The sequence below is a fragment of the Rhinatrema bivittatum genome, chromosome 1 (genome assembly GCF_901001135.1).
Source record: "Rhinatrema bivittatum chromosome 1, aRhiBiv1.1, whole genome shotgun sequence".
Classification (NCBI taxonomy): Eukaryota; Metazoa; Chordata; class Amphibia; order Gymnophiona; family Rhinatrematidae; genus Rhinatrema; species Rhinatrema bivittatum.
Genome location: NC_042615.1, coordinates 683,592,204 through 683,611,351, shown reverse-complemented (window position 1 = coordinate 683,611,351; position 19,148 = coordinate 683,592,204). Strand labels below are relative to the sequence as shown.

The following is a 19,148-nucleotide window of genomic DNA, read 5'->3' as shown; positions in this document are numbered from 1 at the left end:
AACCATCGGGGTCGTCCTGTGGCGCCTCCATAGGAACTTGCGGCGCTCGAGCGGGTGTAGCCCCTGCCTGGGAGGACCCCTGTATGCCCTGACCAGGGGCCGTTCCAGGTAGGAGTCCTCCCGGGGATAACCCAGGTTCCGGGAGTAAAGGGGGCAGGGTAGCTGACCTCCTATGTCAGACCCACCTCCCTCATATTGAGCCAAGAAAGCCTTGTGCATTAACAGCACAAACTCTGGGAAAAAGGGAGCCGGGGGCCGTCCACCATCGGGCGCAGGCAAAAAGGCCCCTTCCCCGGGCCCTTATTGGACCTCCCTGTCCCTCTACAGGACCTGGGAACACCGGTAAAAGGACTGGGGGAGAATCCCCCGGTGTCTGAGGAGCTCGAGGTTCGAGCCCTGAGGGACTCAAAATGGCCCCCGTGCCCCCCTGCAGGACACCTCACAGTCGCTGCTGGGCCCAACGTTTAGCCGGCCTGGGGCTAAACGTTGGGAGACACCTCCGACGTTTAGCCGGCCTGGGGAGTTCGGAGGGACCCCTCCCCCCCCCACAAACGTAGGCTGCGCAAAGGCCGCAGCAACTCAGGCACGCCGGGGTAGACCCGCACGCACGACAAGCCACCACCCTTACCATCGCATGCAAGGGTATTGGGCGCCCTAGGCGACCCTTGCGCTGCTGCCCCCGCCCGGTCACGCACCCCCCACCTGTTTCAGCGCCGACTTGGTGCTTCTCAGGGTGCCGAGCCGTAGCCCGAGCTGCGAGCCCTGAGAAGCACACAGTCTCTATTTCTCTTTGCCGCGAGCAGGATAGGCCCTGCTTGCGGCACCACATGGCTGCTCTTCGGTGCCCCCTACAGCTCGGCAGCCTAGGCGACCGCCGAAGTTTGCCAAATGGACGCGCCGGCCCTGCTTTTACTGAGATGTCATCAGAACCAGAATATCTTTTTTGTATGGTGAGTTGTATAGGTAATGCCCTAGTTCTCCTCTAACTCACTGTTAGGGGTCAAGGGGGGTCCCGTGGATGCAGAATGTATGTTTACATATAGTCCCGTGACGGTCACATGTTCAGTGTGTCACGCATGTGAGAACCATCTGTCAGATGTGTCCCGGTCGAAAAAAGGTTGAGAACCACTGCTCTAGGGTGTACATGTTTAGATCTTTAAGTTTGACCCAATATGAAGACCACTGACTATTTTAGTAGCCACCCTCTGAACCAATTCCACCTGGTTTATATCCCTTTGAAGTTGCAGGCTCCAAAATCGTACACAGTATTCAAAGCGAGGTGTCTCCAGGGACTTATACAGAGCAACATCACCTTTTCCTGCTGACCATTCCTCTCCCTATGCATCCAAGCATCTTTCTAGCTTTTGCTATCAACCTATCCACCTGTTTAGCTACATAAGAACATAAGAAATTGCCATATTGGGTCAGACCAAGGGTCCATCAAGCCCAGCATCCTGTATCCAACAGAGGCCAAACCAGGCCACAAGAACCTGGCAATTACCCAAACACTAAGAAGATCCCATGCTACTGATGCAATTAATAGCAGTGGCTATTCCCTAAGTGAACTTGATTAATAGCAGTTAATGGACTTCTCCTCCAAGAACTTATCTAAACCTTTTTTGAACCCATCTACACTAACTGCACTAACCACATCCTCTGGCATCAAATTCCAGAGCTTTATTGTGCGCTGAGTGAAAAAGAATTTTCTCCAATTAGTCTTAAATGTGCTACTTGCTAACTTCATGGAATGCCCCCTAGTCCTTCAATTATTCGAAAGTGTAAATAACCAATTCACATCTACTCATTCAAGACCTCTCATGATCTTAAAGACCTCTATCAAATCCCCCCTCAGCCGTCTCTTCTCCAAGCTGAACAGCCCTAACCTCTTCAGCTTTTCCTCATAGGGGAGCTGTTCCATCTCAGTTATCATTTTGGTCGACCTTCTCTGTACCTTCTCCATCGCAACTATATCTTTTTTGAGATGCGGCGACCAGAATTGTACACAGTATTCAAAGTGCGGTCTCACCATGGAGCGATACAGAGGCATTATGACATTTTCCGTTTTATTAACCATTCCCTTCCTAATAATTCCTAACATTCTGTTTGCTTTTTTGACTGCTGCAGCACACTGAGCCTACGATTTTAAAGTATTATCCACTATGATGCTTAGATCTTTTTCCTGGGTGGTAGCTCCTAATACCTGTCCCAGGGTAAAGATCTAAACTGGCAAGGGAGAAACACACAGAATAAGGAAATGCAAAACAGGCAACATTCAATTAGGAAGTTTAGTACAATCAAATCTACCAATGTCTTAGTAAGCCACAGTGCATGAAGAATTGCTGGCATGCAAGGCCAAATGTGAAAAAAACAAAACACTTTTCTTATGTACAGAATCTTTATTCTCCATCTTTCACTCACAGATATCCTCTCATGGGAAAGCTGCATTCACAGGACGCTGACCACATACCTTTTCCTCATATACACCATGCAATCTTCAACCCAGGGTTGCTGTCACACAATATGGGCCAGCAAGTCTAGAGGCGCTGGGCGTGGACAGCTTACCTGTCACACACAAGGGCTCGATCACCTCCCCTGCATCTCCAGCACTCTCCCCACATGCCCCTTCCCACTCGTACCTCTTTTCACAAACAAGCTCAGTAATATACATTTTTTGGACATACCTTGTATACAAGGTATGAGATGTTTGTATAGTCAGAAGGCACGGTTAATGTTATTCAACAGATAAATGCCACAACGTGCTGCGGGATCTCTTCAAAAGCACCTAGAAATAGCCCAGAAATGAGACTTTTTCCCAATTTTATTCTAATGCCGGGTAGCTTGGTCCTGCTCCGATGATTTTTCATAGCAGGAAAATAGATTTACTCCGAGCAGGAGTAAATCTATTTGTGGTAGAGCCTTTGGGGCAAGAAATAAAACTACATAAATGGTTGAATAATCCTTTGGGGGTGGGGCAGGGTGAGGCCCAATAATGCACAGTACAAGGAGTCTCCACTTTGTGCAACCTCCTAATATCTTTTTCAGGCCAGTATAAATTTTTTGGAGAGCTTCAAAACTCACCAAACAATGGTTGAACATTTCCTTTCAAGACAGTAGATAATCAGTGAATACCCAATTTTCAGTCACTATTTGCCCAGTCGAGGTCTAAACCTCCAGGAGTGAACTAAGTTCTTAACGTGAGACTGCTGTGTGGGGAAGAAATCATCAAATATAATTGCTAGGACAAACTTTGAATCCTTCTAGAACAGCAAACGTGCAAGTGCATGTCCACTTTCCACTCAATCTACACAGTTTTAAGGGCAAAAACATACATTCTTCTAAAAGACAAACCCTCATTAAATGTAAAATCGGTTCTTAACTTTCCTAAGTTCAGTGCCACATGCTATTTCTAAGAAGAAAAGGGTGAAAGTATAAATGCGTTTAAGAATTGATGTGACCTTAACTGTGAGTCCCAGGGAATACGTTATGATGTTATTATACTGAATTTACCATTAAATTAAATACCTTTTTTCCCATAAATTTGATGTGTAACAGCTAGTTTTTTCTCTTGAAATTCTTGGAGTCTCAATACATCATCTGATAATAGGTATCGTTTTGCTGGAAAAAAGAAAGAAATCAGATTCACTCATACCATATGTTGGCAAATAATGTTACAGACTAGTATTTAATATTAATTTAGAAAACAGGGGCACAATTATGACAACCCATAACATTTTGAAGTATACATACCACAGGAGTGTGGAAATAAAAACCAAGATTAATTTAGACAAAACAAAAATGTATTAGCTAACAAAGCTGGAAGAGACAATTAGTTTGGTAAATGTGCAGAAAGCTTGCATCTCAGTTTGTTTTCACAATTTTGAAACAGTATCCAAAGGAAAAAAAAAACTGTGTACAGAACTTCTGCAAAAAGTACTAGTGAAAAAGTTAAAGAACCATGCAAAAATGTATTTTTTTTGCACAAGTCTTTTTTTTGGTTAAGATTGTCTATGCAATGATTTCCCTTCAATAAGATGTAGGAATTAGTCACTGGAGAAAATATTCATCATTTTAAAATTATGCAAACTGATTTAAAGATTTTTGCCTAATTTTTTGCCAAAACTTGAATCTGCTTGATATTCTGTTAAACAGCATTCAGTGGCTAAATGTTTCCAGGGGAAGTAATACATGGGCATTGCTGAAAAGTCTCTTTACCCATAAGCCTTTGCATTAATTTTCAAAGGAAAGGTATGTGCATGCTTACTTTGAAAACTGCCACAGACATTTGCACCTATTTTTTCTGTGGGTACTCTTTTTATGGAAAATAGTATAATGCAATCTATATGCATTATTTTCCTCTCTTACCCCGGAGAACTCCTAATCCTAATGAAGTTAAAAGTTCACTTTGCTCAAAGGCTCCAAGATGGCGATTGCATATTGCTAACATCAGAGTCCATCATTTTTTTCCCCCCCTAAACTAGTTACCTTTTCAGATGGCTTGGCAGAAAGTAGGGAAGTTGGGAGTGCAGCCTGTACCTCCGAGGGGGTTCTTCAATTTTGGGACCAATGGAATCTGTGAGGCTGGTGTTGGAAGGTCCAGGGACTGAGCTGCTAAGGAGTTTGGGGAGGCGGGGGATGGGAGAGATGGGCTCCAATCTCTTGCTGGAGATAGCATTTCGATTTGCCCCAATGTAAGGATGCTTCCTGGAAATTGTACCGTTGCAGCCTTAGGCACTTCGTTGCCGGTAGATGATGCTGGCAAGAGCAATGCTACCCGTAGGTAGTGTAGAAAGTGCAGCTGAAGCAACATCTTTTGGTGGCTTCAAAGCAGTGGAATCTTTAGGCTTGGAAGTTCTTCAGGGAGATAATCCGGCTGGAAACGGAAGAAGTGCTACTGGAACTCAGGTACCCTTGTGGGTAATGCATGGAAGAGGGCTTGAATTACACAGAAACATAGAAATGACGGCAAAAAAAAAGGACCAAAAGTCCATCCAGTCTGCCTAGCAAGCTTAAGGTAGTTTCTGCACTTATCAGTTTCCCAGACCATCAAGGTCAGGGCCCTTGTTGGTTTCTGTTTGAATTTTAGTCTAGAGAGGCCTGCTGTGTTTACTCTTGAAATCTGGAAGGCAGTTCAGGGCCTCAGGAAGGCTGCGATGGTCCAATCTGCCCTAGTTATGGATAAATATGTTGCCTTAGAAAATAACATGGCCTCTTCGGAATCTTCTAAATAGAATATGGAAGAGTATTTGATTAATATTGAGTCTCAATATCAGCAAGTAGGAAATGTTCAGAAAGCTCTTGTTGAGGATAATACATTATTATCTGCTAAGTTGGAAACTCTAGAGAATGTTACATGGCATCAAAATTATTTTATTAATTTTCTACAATTCCCTTTAAATGTCATTGCTTGAAATGTTTAGAATGCATTTGAAGGAAATCTTAAAAGTTCCACATCGATCTCTGCCTCCAGTGCTAAATGATTTTTATCTTCCCTTGACCAAGAAGCAAGATGACGTGGACTTAAGAATTTTTCTACTATAACCGAGGACAGTTTAGATCTGATCACCTTTCCAGAGGCATCAAAGAATTAGCAAAACCTGCCACCTTGATTATGCCATTAACTCTCAAACCGGACAGAGACTAGCTTTTGAAATTATGTTTTAAACACAGCGATGAATTGTTTTTCTAATGTAAAGGCAGGGTTTTTCCAGGCAGCAAAAGTTGCCCAGAAAAGGAGGCAGCAATTTCTCCCGATAAGGCCCAGAGTTTTGCAACCTGAAGCCTTGTTTTTCCTAAAATTTCCTTGCAAAGTCTGGTGAAATTCAACAACACTAATATGTTTTATGAGCCAAGCCAATTAACTATTTTCTTGAGTGACAAATTTTTCTCTTAGAGGTAGTTTCATTGCTAGGAATGGAATTTATTTAGCTTCCATCACTTTTTCTCTCTGCACTTACTAAATATAGTCACTGTGTGTTGTATTATTTTTTAAACTTTTCCTTTAATATGATTTCCTGGGGTTGTGGTATTAGAACCTGTTATATAATGGTCTTGAACTTGGGGCTTGCATGATTACATCTGTATGTCTTTTTATGTTTGTTTGTTTGTTTCCTGGTAGCCTGTAATTTTTCTGTTCAAGAAAGTCTTGAATGTTTTTGTTAAAATCATAAAGAGTTTAAAAATGTTCACATGGTGCTCAAACCCCATGCATATTTTTAAGTGGGTTAAAGGTGGATCACTGTCAAACAGCACTCTTATCAGGGAAAATGGCTTTTGAAAATGCTCAGAATGCATATGGAAAGTAACATCTACCACTCTCAAAGTGAGCAGGAAAAGACAGCAAAGAGCCCTGCACAGGATAAACACATTTTACAGGACAAGCTCATTTCAGACATGTGTTTAAAATGTATTTTTGGTACAAACAGAAGGAAAGGGAAAAAAAAAAAAAGGGCCCAATGTACTAAGCATTTTTTTCATTGACAAATAGCATATAGGCATACCTGGGGACTCCAGGATTTTGTTTAAATTGCCAAGCCTAGGGAGAAACACTGGAAATATTCAAGTACTGACTGCGGAAATGGGAGGACACAGCATTATGTCAACATACGTAGCTAATGCAAAAAGCATGGTGCATCAGCCAGGTCAGAAGGCCTATTTCTTTTTTTTTTTTATTTATAGTTTATTAGAGTTTTTACAAATTATAAAAATATGCAAAAAATCAGGAAACAATTTGCAATCAACATAACAATAGTACATCAAATAATTCCAAAAGTAATTACTTCTAAGATGCAAATCCAATAGTCCCCAAGATGGGAGGACCTAAATAAGAAATACTTAACTAGCAAATGTTATATAATATATTAGCATTTTGCTGGGCTATCATTTTTTAAATGCAGTTCTTTAACAACTCAGACCTTTTCCTTATCTGTCAAAAATACTTCCAGGTGTGTAGGATCCTGAAAGATAAATTTATGATTTTGATAAGTCACCAGGCATTTACAGGGGAATTTAAGAAAATATGTTGCCCCTAGGGACAATACTCGAGCTTTCAAGGAAAGAAATTGTTTCCTCCTGTATTGTGTTGATCGTGACACATCCGGAAATACTTGAACTTTATACCCACAGAATAGAATTTCCCTATTTTTAAAGTATTTCTGCAATATATTAACCTTATCGTTTTCTTTACAAAAAGTTACTAAAAGAGTAGCTCTTTGTGGGATGTCGTCAATAGATGACTCCAAGAAGGAGGTTAAATTGGGGGACTCTTGCTGTATACTGTCCATCCCACCCTCTCCTTCCTGTCTCTTAAGCTTAGAGGTCATTACATAGTAAATTTTGGATATGGACTTATCATCTACGTCAAGTATAGCCAAATTCTCTTTAAGATATTTTTTTAGTAACTCAATAGCAGAGAGAAGTCTCGTCATGGGGAAATTTAAGAACCTTAAGTTCTTAACCCTGTTCTCATTTTCCAAGTTCTCTATCTGCCTTTGGGTACTCAAACTATCTTTAATAAAGGAATTATTTGCTATCTGTAATTTAGTTATTTGATCTGTAGTGATCTTTCCTGTCTCCTCCAATTGTTTTAAACGGTTATCGCATTTATGTAAATCATTTTTCATTTCGACATTCCCTTTCTTAGTTTGCAACATAAAACCTGTCATAATCTTCTGAAGGTCATTTATAGCCTTCCACACATCAGTCAGGGTTATATTCTGCGGGTCTAAGGGTGCAGAACTAAGTATCTGTAGTCCTGCTTCTCCACTTAGAACCGCTTCATTGGTACTATCTTCCTCTAGAGGAGGAAGATCAGCAATAGTTTCTACTACCTCTGAACTTGATGAATTGGGTAACTCCACCTCTATATGATCTTGAGCTTGAAACTGCTGGCTAGGGCTTTCAGAGGCTCCTGAGGAAAATGAAATGTCAGGTATAGTACTGCGGGCTGCTTGACTTACCCGGCGTACTACATGCGGATCCATTGGTCCCCTACTTTCCATAGCTGCGGGTGAAGATGTCCACACTTTTGATTTTCGTTTCCTACCCATAAATGTAGGAGAAACTACCAAAAGGAAATTTTCATCCAGGGGCGCGCCCCTTTGGTGCGCGGCTTTGGTGCGCGCCGCAGGTGGCCCGAATTTATCGCAGCGTCCCGACCCCTTCTGATGAAGTCACTCCGGGGGCGTGGTTTCGGGGCAACGATGGAACGGCTCAAGCTGTAAAACAAGCCTCAAAAACTGCCCTCCTCTGCCGGCCTCTCGGTTGAGAGGCTTCCCAGCTGAAAGTCCTCCCAGAAGGCCTATTTCTAAGCTTAGCCAAAGGCCGCTCCACCCCTTTATATTTATTTTTCTTTTCTCCTGAGCCCCCTACTGGGGCCACAGAAGACTGGAAGAGTGCAACTTTGCCAAGCCTAGAACTAATGCTGCACTTTTTCAAATTTGGTCCATAAAGGATGCTGTTAACTGCATCTGAAGATTTTAATATCAATAAAGATTATTGGAATCTGTAGTCTCCTAGTCTTGCACTCTAGTCTTTTGTCTTTCCTTCTCAGGTCAGCAGTATCACCTGGGAGGGAGGCAGGTCAGAAGCAAGCAAGCCATGAGAATGATTTTTAAGTTTATAAGTTATTTAAAGAAAAACAATCTTTATATCTTTTGCAAGATACTGAGTATACTTATGGGTATGCATAGATGCATTATGAGCACTGAAACTGAGGCTTTTTCACTTAAGTCAAAGGCATATAAAAGAGTGCACTTCAGGGGGAAAAGGATGTTAGATTTCATATGGGAAATTGTATATGCATCTACCGAAAATACATCGCTGTCAGGCAGACTGGAAGGAGCACATTGATCTTATCTGCCCTTATTTACTATCAGGCCCAAACAATAAACTGCGCGGCGCCCGCTCTCCCAAAGCACACCCAGGCACCTGGCGATTCACTATTTAAATTAGGGTCCGCACTAATAAGGAGGCGGCTGTCAGCGGGTCCGGTGTTTTACCTGTGTCGGTTGTCGAACTCACTGACAGCCATGGGTTCGGAAAACGGACGCCAGCAAAATTGAGCGTCCGTTTTCGAACCCGTGGGCAGATTTTTATTTTTTTTATTTTTTGGGGTCTCTGACTTAATATTGCTAAGATATTAAGTCAATTGGTGTACAGAAAAGCAGTTTTTTCTGCTTTTCTGTACACTTGCCTGGTGCCGTCTGAAATTAACTCCTGCATACCAGGCTGAGCGCACCGTTAGCCGTTTGGACGCGCGTTTTCGACGCGCTATTATTACCCCTTATACAGTAAGGGGTAATAGCGTGTGGAAAACACGCGTCCAACCCCCCAAAACTAATAGCGCGCTCAACATGCAAATGCATGTTGATGAGCCTATTAGTTAGTCCCGCTCGATACAGAAAGTAAAATGTGCAGCCAAGCCGCACATTTTACTCTCAGAAATTAACGCCTGCCCAAAGACAGGAGTTAATTTCGGCCGGCACCAGGAAAGTGTACAGAAAAGCAGAAAACACTGCTTTTCTGTACACCCTCCGACTTAATATCATAGCGATATTAAGTCGGAGGCCCCAAAAATAAAAAAAAAACCTTAAATAAATAAAAAATCTGCCCACGGGTTGTAAAACAGATACTCAATTTTGCCCGCATCCGTTTTCTGAACCCGTGGCTGTCAGCGGGTTCAACAACCGACACCGGTAAAATTAAGCATCGGCTGTCAAACCCGCTGTCAGCCTCTGCTTCCGCCAATAAGGAGGCGCTAGGGACACGCGTATCCCTAGCGCCTCCTTATTAGCACGGACCCTCATTTGCATACTGAATTGTGCACCCAGGAGAGTGGCCTGGGTGCTCACCTCGGAGCGCCTGCTCTCCCACGCATTTTACTGAATCAGCCCGTGTATAAGGGGTAATAGCGCGTCAAAAACGCGCATCCAAACTGTATTGGCCTGTATGTTTAGAGGCTGATGGCGTTCAGCTTGGGGAGGGGCAAGTGCTGGGATCAGCCTGGAGAGGGAGAGCGTTCTGAGGTCTGACCTGGTGTAATAAGACCCTTTGCCTCTTGCCTGAAGGCTGGGAGGAGGGAAGTAAGGGAAAGATCCATCTCGCCAAATGAGTCTTAAGGGCCGGGAGAGAAAGGTTGAGGGGGGAGGTGGCCACAATTTATACCAGTGGCTAGAACTCAAAAGTTTTCTCGTATGTATAATACACCTAGCCTTAAAGTAATAGAGAACAATTAGAGACAATAACGGATTGACTAAGCATTGTAACTTATTTTAGTAGATTTTAACTGCACACTCATAATTACTACTTGAACTGAAGAAGCATGACTAAATTACATCAGACAAAAAAAAAAAAAAGCAGAGTTCTCCCATGCTTCCATTTTCACATCAGACTGCGAGTTTGCCACAACTACAGAGTAGAGTCCAATTCAGTCCCAGGCGCACCTGTCGTGCGTGGGAGTCTCGCTCGGGACTCTGCGCAGGTTCCGTACCTCCTTGTGCGCAGCTCCAACATATCTGAGTGGGCGGCTGCAGAATCCCAGGAAACTCGCGCCCTCGGTTCCGTGACAACAGCAGTCTCATCCACGCACCCACCGCCAGCGTCGCCATGCTATCTTTCGAATATACCAACCTTTCTTGGGGGATGCTTAACTAAATCACCATGAAACAAAAACACCTAATCCATGCAACACATTCAAACAGAGACACTGCTGTTATTTGCGTCTCTATAAGGGAGAATATTTGTAACGAATCTTAAATCAGCGGTCGAACCGATTCACTTTATTAACCGATGTTTACTCCTTGTACGTAAACCTTTACCTATTCCCCCGCCAATGGCTTTGTTGGTACATTCCAAGATGGCGGCCTCCATCGTGCAGCAGTGGAGGTTGTTGCTGCGGAACGCGGGGGGATTTCGAGGACTTATGCCAGGTTCGCGGGGTGTTTATGAATGATCGCGGTGCCTGGGGTGTTGGCGGCAGGGCATTCCGGGTTTAGTGCGGGGCACGATGAAGTAGAGTGTGCCCGTGCTGTGGTGTTGTAGGATGCAGAAAAACATGTGTAATTCCGAGAGCATTGTGGGATTTGTCTGTAACCCATCAGATGCACAGTTAATGCTGAGGCATACATCAGCATCACACAGCACGCATCCCAACCTGGACAGGAATCGGGAGCCTAGAACCTGCTTCAGAAAAGATTTTTTCCCCCCATTCTTTGCTTATGGAAACAAGTCCTTACTGAATAAAGCCCACTGGGTCTGATTCACGCTGTCTTTTCTTCCATTCTGTGTCTAAGGGAAAAAGCTTTATAAAGCAGTCCCATCATTTTGCTTCCTTGACATTTCTAGTGTCCATGCCCTAGTGACCTAGTCCCTGATGTAATAAGTTGCGAGTAAAAAAAATTGGTTCAACCTATGGGGAAGGCACCATAGGCTCTCACCAACAGCTGGTGGAGCTATGTAGAGAAGACAGTATTTGAATTTTCAGAAGGCATTCGACAAAGTCCTGCATGAAAGGCGTCTAAGAAAACTAAAATTCATGGGATAGGAGGCGATGGCCTTTTGTGGATTGCAAGATGGTTAAAAGACAGAAAAAAGAGAGTACGATTAAAAGGTCATTTTTCACAGTGGAAAAGGTAATTAACCAGTGGAGTGCCTCGGGGATCTGTACTTGGACCGGTGTTTTTTGAAATATATTTATAAATGATCTGGAAAGGGGTACGATGAGTGAGGTGATCAAATTTGCGGATGACACAAAATTATGCAGAGTAGTTAAATCTCAAGCGGATTGTGATGAATTGTAGGAGGACCTTGTGAGACTGGAAGATTGGGCTTCCAAATGACAGATGAAATTTAATGTGGACAAGTGCAAAGTGATGCATATAGGAAAAATAACCCTTGCTGTGGTTACACAATGTTAGGTTCTATCTTGGGAGTTACCACCCAGGAAAGAGATATAGGCATCATACATTGAAATCGTTGGCCCTGTGTTATGTGGCAATCAAAAAAGCAAACAGCATGTTAGGAATTATTAGGAAGGGAATGGAAAATAAAACAGAGGTTGTCATAATGCCTCTGTATCACTCTATGGTGAGACCACACCTTGAATACTGTATGTAATTCTGGCCACTGCTTCTCAAAAAGGATATAGCTGCACTGGAGAAAGTGCAGAGAAGGGCGAGCAGAATGAAAAGGGGCGTGAAACAGCTGCCCTATGAGGAAAGGCTAAAGAAGTTAAGGCTGTTCAGTTTGGAGAAACAACTGAGGGGGGGATACGATAGAAGTCTACAAAATCATGAAAGGACTTGAGCATGTTAGTGTAAATCTGTTATTTACTCTCTCAGATAATTGAAGAACCAGGAGGCACTCTATGAAGTTAGCAAGTGGCTCATTTAAAATTCTTTTTCACTCAGCGCATAGTTAAGCTCTGGAATTCATTGCCAGAGGCTGTGGTTACAGCAGTTAGTGTAACTGGGTTTAAAAAAGATTTGAATAAGTTCCTAGAGAATAAATCCATAAACTGCTGTTACAGTAATTAATAAGCAATAGTAGCTTGTGATATATGTTTTGGTATTTGCCGGGTACTTGTGACTTGGATTGGCCACAATTGGAAACAGATATTGGGCTTGATGGACCTTTGATCTGACCCAGTATGGCATTTCTTATGTTCTTATATTGTGCCAGACTAGGGTCAAAGGCAGATGACAAACCAGAATAGTCAGTGTCCGGGCAAAGGTCAGCAGCAGGCAAGAGTTTTCGGCTCACTTGTGCTTGTGGATATGACAATATGGAGTTACATTGTTGAAGGATTTAAACTTTTTATTTGCATTTCCCTAAAAAATACAAAAACCTTAAAAGCAGACCTAATTCAATTCAACCTACATTTAATATACTATTAGGTTGATTAAGTGGTGGTCTTACATACATATATGCTAAATTTTCTTTGGATTCTAATTCATCATTACATTGCTCCCGAGACTTTTCTACATTTTGTTTGGTGTCTTACATAGTCTCAGAATTCATTGTTACAAACAATGGGCTTTATTTTTTGAAAAATAAAAGTAGACAACTATATTTCACAGCAGCAGCAGAACTCATACATTTATGAGATTTATGTTATTTAAAACTCAGTAGAGAGATTTTCGAATAACATACATGTTAGAGCCAAAAAACTTGCTCTTTAGAGCCTTACAACAAGTAAATCTACAGCTCTAGCACTAAACTTTCAAAAGGGAGACTTTTTGATAAAATAAGGAAAATAGAAAAAACTGAAAGGCGCAGCTATAAAGGTTAAGAGTGTACAACAGGCATGGACATTGTTTAAAATTAACCATTCTAGCAGCGCATTATGGGAGTCATTCATCAATTTGTGATAGGCCGTTATTGCATGCGATAAACAGTACATCGCAAATTGCATATGTAAATTTTAATTTTCTAGTCTAGTGGGGGGAGTTTGGGCAGGGTTAAGGGACATTAGGGGCTGGTAATGCTGCGAGTGATGAAGTATCGTACATTAGTGTGGGAAATTTCACTGGAAATACCTACACATTTCTTCTGGGCGCTATGGGATAAAAAGGTATTAGCACGGCCAAAATCACGGCATGCGATGCTGCAATGCCTCGTGACTTAATTTTCCAATGCAATGTGGCAGGCTGCAGATTTGCCTAGCCATGCCCCTTTTTGTAATGTGGCAGCTTTTTTTGCTATAAACATAGCATTTTGATGAATCTAGCTCTAAGAAAGGTGGAAAGAAGGCCAAACGATTGCTGTCATGGTTAAAAGGCGAGGGGAAAGCGGCTATTTTAGCCCAAAGAACTTCCTTCAAAAAAATAGAAGAAGGATCCATCTGAAGAAAATAGGAAAAAGCATAGCAGTTGGCAAATTAAATGTAAAACATTCATAAGACAGGATAAGAGGAATTTGAAAAGAAGCTGATGTTGAGACAAAAAACGTAATAAAAACTTTAAAAAATACCAGAAGCAGGAAGCCTGTGAGGGAGTTGGGTGGACCTTTAGATGATCGAGGGGTTAAAGAGGCACTTGGACAGAATAAGGCCATCACGGAAAGACTAAATTAATTCTTTGCTTCTGTGTTTACTATTGAGGATATTGGGGAGATGGTTTTCAAGGGTGATGATTCAGATGAATTGAATCAAATCACTGTGAACCTGTAAGATGTAGTAGGCCAGATTGACAAATGGAAGAGTAGCAAATCACCCAGACCAGATGGTATATACCCCAGGGTTTTGAAAGAACTCAAAAATGAAATTTCAGCTCCATTACTAGTAATTTGTAACCTATCATTAAAATTGTCCATTGTACCTGAAGACAGGAGGGTGACCAATGTAAGCCTGATATTTAAAAACAGCTCTAAGGTTGAACCAGGACACTATAGACCGGTGAGCCTGACTTCAGTACCAGGAAAAATCGTGGAAACTAGTATAAAGAATAAAATCACAGAGCATATAAATAGACATGATTTAATGGAGCACAGCCAGTATAGATTTACCCAAGGAAAGTCTTGCCTCACAAATTTGCTACATTTTTTTTGAAGGGGTTAATAAACATGTGGATAAAGGTGAGCCAGTAGATTTAGTATATTTGGATTTTCAGAAGGTGTTTGAGTCCCCATGAGACTCCTAAGAAACTTAAAAAATCATAGTACAGGAGGCAATGTACTTTTGTAAATAGCAAACTGATTAAAAGACAGGAAACAGAGTAGGATTAAATGGTCAGTTTTCTTAGTGGAAAAAGGTAATTAGTGCAATGCCAGAGGGATCTGTACTTGGACTAGTGCTTTTTAATATATTTATAAATGATCTGGAAAGGGGAATGTTTGAGGTGATCACATTTGCAGATGACACAAAATTATTCAGAGTAATTAAATCACAAGTGGATTGTGATAAATTGCAGGAGGACCTTGCGAGACTGGAAAACTGGACATCTAAATTGCAGATGAAATTTAATGGGGACAAGTGCAAAGTTGATGTAGTTACATGATGTTAGCTTCCATAATAGGAGTTACCATCCAAAATAGAAAAAGATCTGGGCTTCATAGTGGACAATACTTTGAAATCATCAGCTTAGTGTGCTGAAGTCAGAAAAGCAAATATAATGTTAGGAATTATTAGGAAAGCAATGGTGAATAAAATGCACAATGTCATAGTACCCATGTATTGCTTATAGTGAGACAGCACCTTGAGTACTGGGTGCATTTCTGCCATATCTCAAAAAAGATATAGTTGCACTAGAAAAGGTTCAGAGAAGAGCAACCAAATGATAAAGGGGATGGAACAACTCCCCTATATGGAAAGGCTAGAGGTTAGGGCTGTTCAGCTTGGAGAAAAGATGGCTGAGGGGGGATATGATAGCTATAAAATCATGAGAGGATTAGAATGGGTAAATGTGAATCAGTTATTTACTCTTTCAGATAATACAAGGATTTAGGGGCAGTCCATGAAGTTAGCAAGTAGCACATTTAAAACAAATCAGAGAAAATTATTTTTCACACAACACACAATTAAGCTCTGAATCCATTGCCAAAGGATGTGGTTAAGGCAGTTAGCGTAGTTGGGTTTAAACCAGGTTTGTATAAATTCCTGGAGGAGATGTCCATAAAATGCTATTAATTAAATTGACTTAGGGAATATCTACTGCTCATTATCGTCATTCCTCTTCATCTGGGCAAGCCAGTTCACACCAGTGGATTGTGCACTCCAATCAGCAGGTGGAGATAGTGAATAGCGACTCACTGAGATCCCTCTCATATAGCTCACCACAGACATCAGCCAGATAGTATTTCTCCATGTCCAGCAGGTGGTGGACATGCATCCTTGCTTGTGGACTTCGGCCTACCAGGATTGAAGAGGTTGTCCTGATCTCCTTTGGTGATAGCATTTTCTCTCTCTCTCAGCTGAGTGTCTGATGTGTCAGGATAGGAGTGAGGTGAAGGCTGGTGCCCTAGCCCTCGTCTTGACAGAGGGAGAGGTCCTGTATGGAGAGTGCGGTAGGGTAAGGGAACATTGGGCTCAGTCCTGTTGCTTTAGCTCTCTGCCTTTCCTGTCTATTTTGTCCTCTCCTCTGCCTGATCCCTGCTCCGGTGTTTCTTTACTGTTTTGCCTTACCCGATCTTCAGTGCAGCGAATAAAATTTGAAAAAAAAAAAAAAAAGAAAAAACTCTTCTCCGGCAGAGTTTGCTGCAGCAGTTGCGCACAGAGCAGGGGCAGGGATAGAGGGCCGCTTTGAGTGACAGGGCTGATGTGCTGCTATTTTTGAGCCAGCTGGAGTGCCTTGGCAGGAAAACCATTCAGCAAGCACCATTTTGGAGGTCAGTAGTACTGCTGAGGCATGCACAGGGGAGAGATGGCGTCAGGAGAGCAGAGCAGTAGCATGCTGCACGTCTGCTCTGCCTATGAGGGTCCCCCAGGAGATCGCTGAGCATTTACCAAAAATGCGTGGAGGCTCATGGGGATGTTTCTGTAGGGGAATTTGTCCTTGCAGGGCCTTCAGGAGCTAAAGATTCTTAGGAAGGAAGTGTGGCCACAGCTCCTCCCCGGGGAGATGAGGAGTTTTCCCTGCCGCCTCTCCTGCCAATTCCCGAGGGGGTGAGCTTGGAAGGGGCTCCCTATGAAGGCAATGGAGTTTTCCACCGTGTTGTAGGTGGAATTTTTTTAAAGGACTGCAGGCCTTTTCTAAAGGACAGGAAGGGCCCCAGGTGGAATCTCGGGAATACCCGTATCAGCGGTCTCCCTCCTCTAGATTGCAGAAGTGGTCAAAGGAGGATTCGTTCCCCCCCCCTCCCCCACATGGGTAAAGTGGAGAAGAGCTCAGCGTGCTGGGGGAGAAGGTGAGGATGTGGATCCATCAGGAGACTCCTGGGAAGAGTCGGGATTCTCGAGGGGGGATCCCAACGAGGCATTTTTGGAGGAGGGGGAGATTCCTTCAGATTCTGTTCACGGTGGCTGTGTGGGGTATATTTTATATTATGTCATAGAATACCAAGCACAATCTGGTAAAGTAAAACTTAGTTTACTAAATGCAAATATATGGATAAGAAATCAGCAAAGTAATATCAACATTGAATACAGCATCACAGTAAGCTGTGAATAAATTAATACAGGTAAATAGGAGACAGACAGAAATAAAGATAGAACATTAATGAAAAGGACAAAAAAGAAGAACATCTCCCTTATATGTCCTGCTTGTATATAAGCCAGTGTTCATAGAAACCTGGAAGACTCGGATCTGGGGACTCTGAAAAAGAATCAGCTGTTTTCTCTCTGTTCCTTTCAGCTCATCCAACTAAAAGAAGCAAATGCAATGCCTTATATATCTTTATTCAGCGAGGTATTTCAGTGCTAGTCTTTTGATCTTGCCATTTGTTAAAAGACACCAAATGTTTTAACTCATTATCCACTCATTGGTATCCATACTAGTGTTTAGCATTTAATCTGCCCAGGTGTTAAGAGGCACCAGATGTCTTAGCCTTTGATCTTCCCAGCAAATGTTATTTTGACACTCTGTCAGCTCATTGGTGCAGGAAGTCTCAGGAATGAAGGGAACAAATGGTGATAGTGTCATGCCTTTGTACAATCTTTGTACTTAAATTATATGCAATATATTGATCCATATTCATCAATCATTAGATCCATACCTCTCTATTCATGGTACAAAGTCTTCCGGGGATCTAGCCAAGCTGCCCCAAATCATCCTCTCACAGATGCAGAGCTGCAAAGGCTTTTTCACAGAGACGAGATGTTGGGTTTGATTTTCAGTCCCTGAAGGTCCTTGGTTGAGAGAAGGTCTTGCCTGCAGTGGCTCAGGATCCGAAGAAGAATCCCATGATGGTTAGTTTGCGAAAGGTGTCCTGGTTTTTTCCTTTGCACGAGGCTGTTCAGGAATTGATCGATTTAAAATGGAGTTCTCCTGAGGCTATTTTAAAGGGGGAGTCGCTCACTACCAGGTTTGTACCTATGGTTCCTAAAGCTAGGGAGCAGCTCCGGTTTACCAAGGTGGATGCCGTACTCTGCATGGTGACAAAACGTACCACCATTCTGGTGTAAGGAGGTGCAGCATTAAAAGATGCCCAGGATTGTAAGACTGAGGCAATTTTGAAACAGGCCTTTGAGGCAGTGGCCATGAATCTTCAAATCTCCACATGGTGTTGTATGCTTGCCAGGGCTGGATTACAGTTGGCTCAGGTGGTGTTGGGTGAGAGTGGCCCATATCGGGAGCCAGGAGCTGCGTCCTTGGCAGATGCAGGATATGATTTGGCGTGTATGGCTGCTCGGGGGATGGCTTAGGTGATAGCAGCTTGAAGACTCCTCTGGCTGCGGAACTGGTCTGCTAATACTATTTCAAAGTTCAGTCTCTCCAAGTTGCCTTTTAAGGGGTGCTTATTGTTTGAGCAGGAGATAGAGAAGATGGCAGATCGATGGGGAGATTCCAAGCTTCCTCGGTTGCCTGAGGACAGGAATTCTACCCCCTGAATTTCGTCAGTGAAGGGGTGATTTTGGAGTGCCCGGTGTTTTTGCTTTTCCAGAGGTTTGAGTAATTGGATGCCCCACTCCTTTGTCAGGTCTCAGTCCTTTCAGGTAAAAATGGTGGCTCCAGCTCCGGAGCTCCTCGATCCTCTCGATGAAGTTCTGGGGGTCCAGCCTCTGGTTCCGGAGATAGGCTGCCATTTGTCTCAATTTTATCAGAGGTGAGCCCATATTACTTCCAACCAATGGGTCTTAGAAGTGATGTGCGATAGATATGCCTTGGAAATTAACCGTCCTCTCTCATATGGTTTCCCCTTGCCATTCTGAAGAAAAGCGGACAGTAGTTCGGGCTACGTTGCAGAGGCTTGCTCACTCTGAAGGCCGTGGTGCCGGTTCCAAAAGATCAGGAAGGCATAGGCCGTTATTCCATTTACTTTGTGGTTCCCAAGAAGGAGGGCTCCTTTCGACCTATTCTAGATCTAAAGGGGGTCAGTCGAGTCCTTCAGGTTACCCATTTTTGAATGGAAACTTTAAGGTCAGTCATCATGGCAGTACAGAATTTCTTACTTCTCTGGAACTCTTGGAAGCATACCTACATATTCCAGTTCACAAACAGCATCAGCGCTACTTGCGCTTTGCGGTTTTAGGCCGTCATTACCAGTTTCAGGCATTGCCT

General features: G+C 42.8%; 2 protein-coding genes across 3 annotated transcripts in view; one reads left to right on the top strand and one right to left on the bottom strand.

Annotated features, from left to right (window-relative positions):
- Window positions 1-10,639, bottom strand: part of PTCD2 (pentatricopeptide repeat domain 2) — a 91,542-nt gene extending 80,903 nt beyond the window's left edge. The window contains exons 1-2 of one of the 2 annotated variants that reach the window (XM_029574658.1): window positions 10,487-10,639; window positions 3,523-3,615 (exon numbers count right to left, since the gene is read on the bottom strand). In XM_029574658.1, the coding sequence (XP_029430518.1) occupies window positions 3,523-3,615; window positions 10,487-10,604 (211 nt within the window). In that variant the 5' untranslated portion in view covers window positions 10,605-10,639. Of the gene's footprint in view, window positions 1-3,522; window positions 3,616-10,439 lie in introns of both variants that reach the window. The other variant, XM_029574669.1, reaches the window with a different exon arrangement.
- A 151-nt stretch (window positions 10,640-10,790) lies between these two features.
- MRPS27 (mitochondrial ribosomal protein S27) overlaps window positions 10,791-19,148 on the top strand; it is a 234,752-nt gene continuing 226,394 nt past the window's right edge. Inside the window, exon 1 of the mRNA XM_029574646.1 lies at window positions 10,791-10,925. Coding sequence (XP_029430506.1) covers window positions 10,829-10,925 — 97 coding nt within the window. The 5' untranslated portion in view covers window positions 10,791-10,828. The remainder of the gene's footprint in view (window positions 10,926-19,148) is intronic.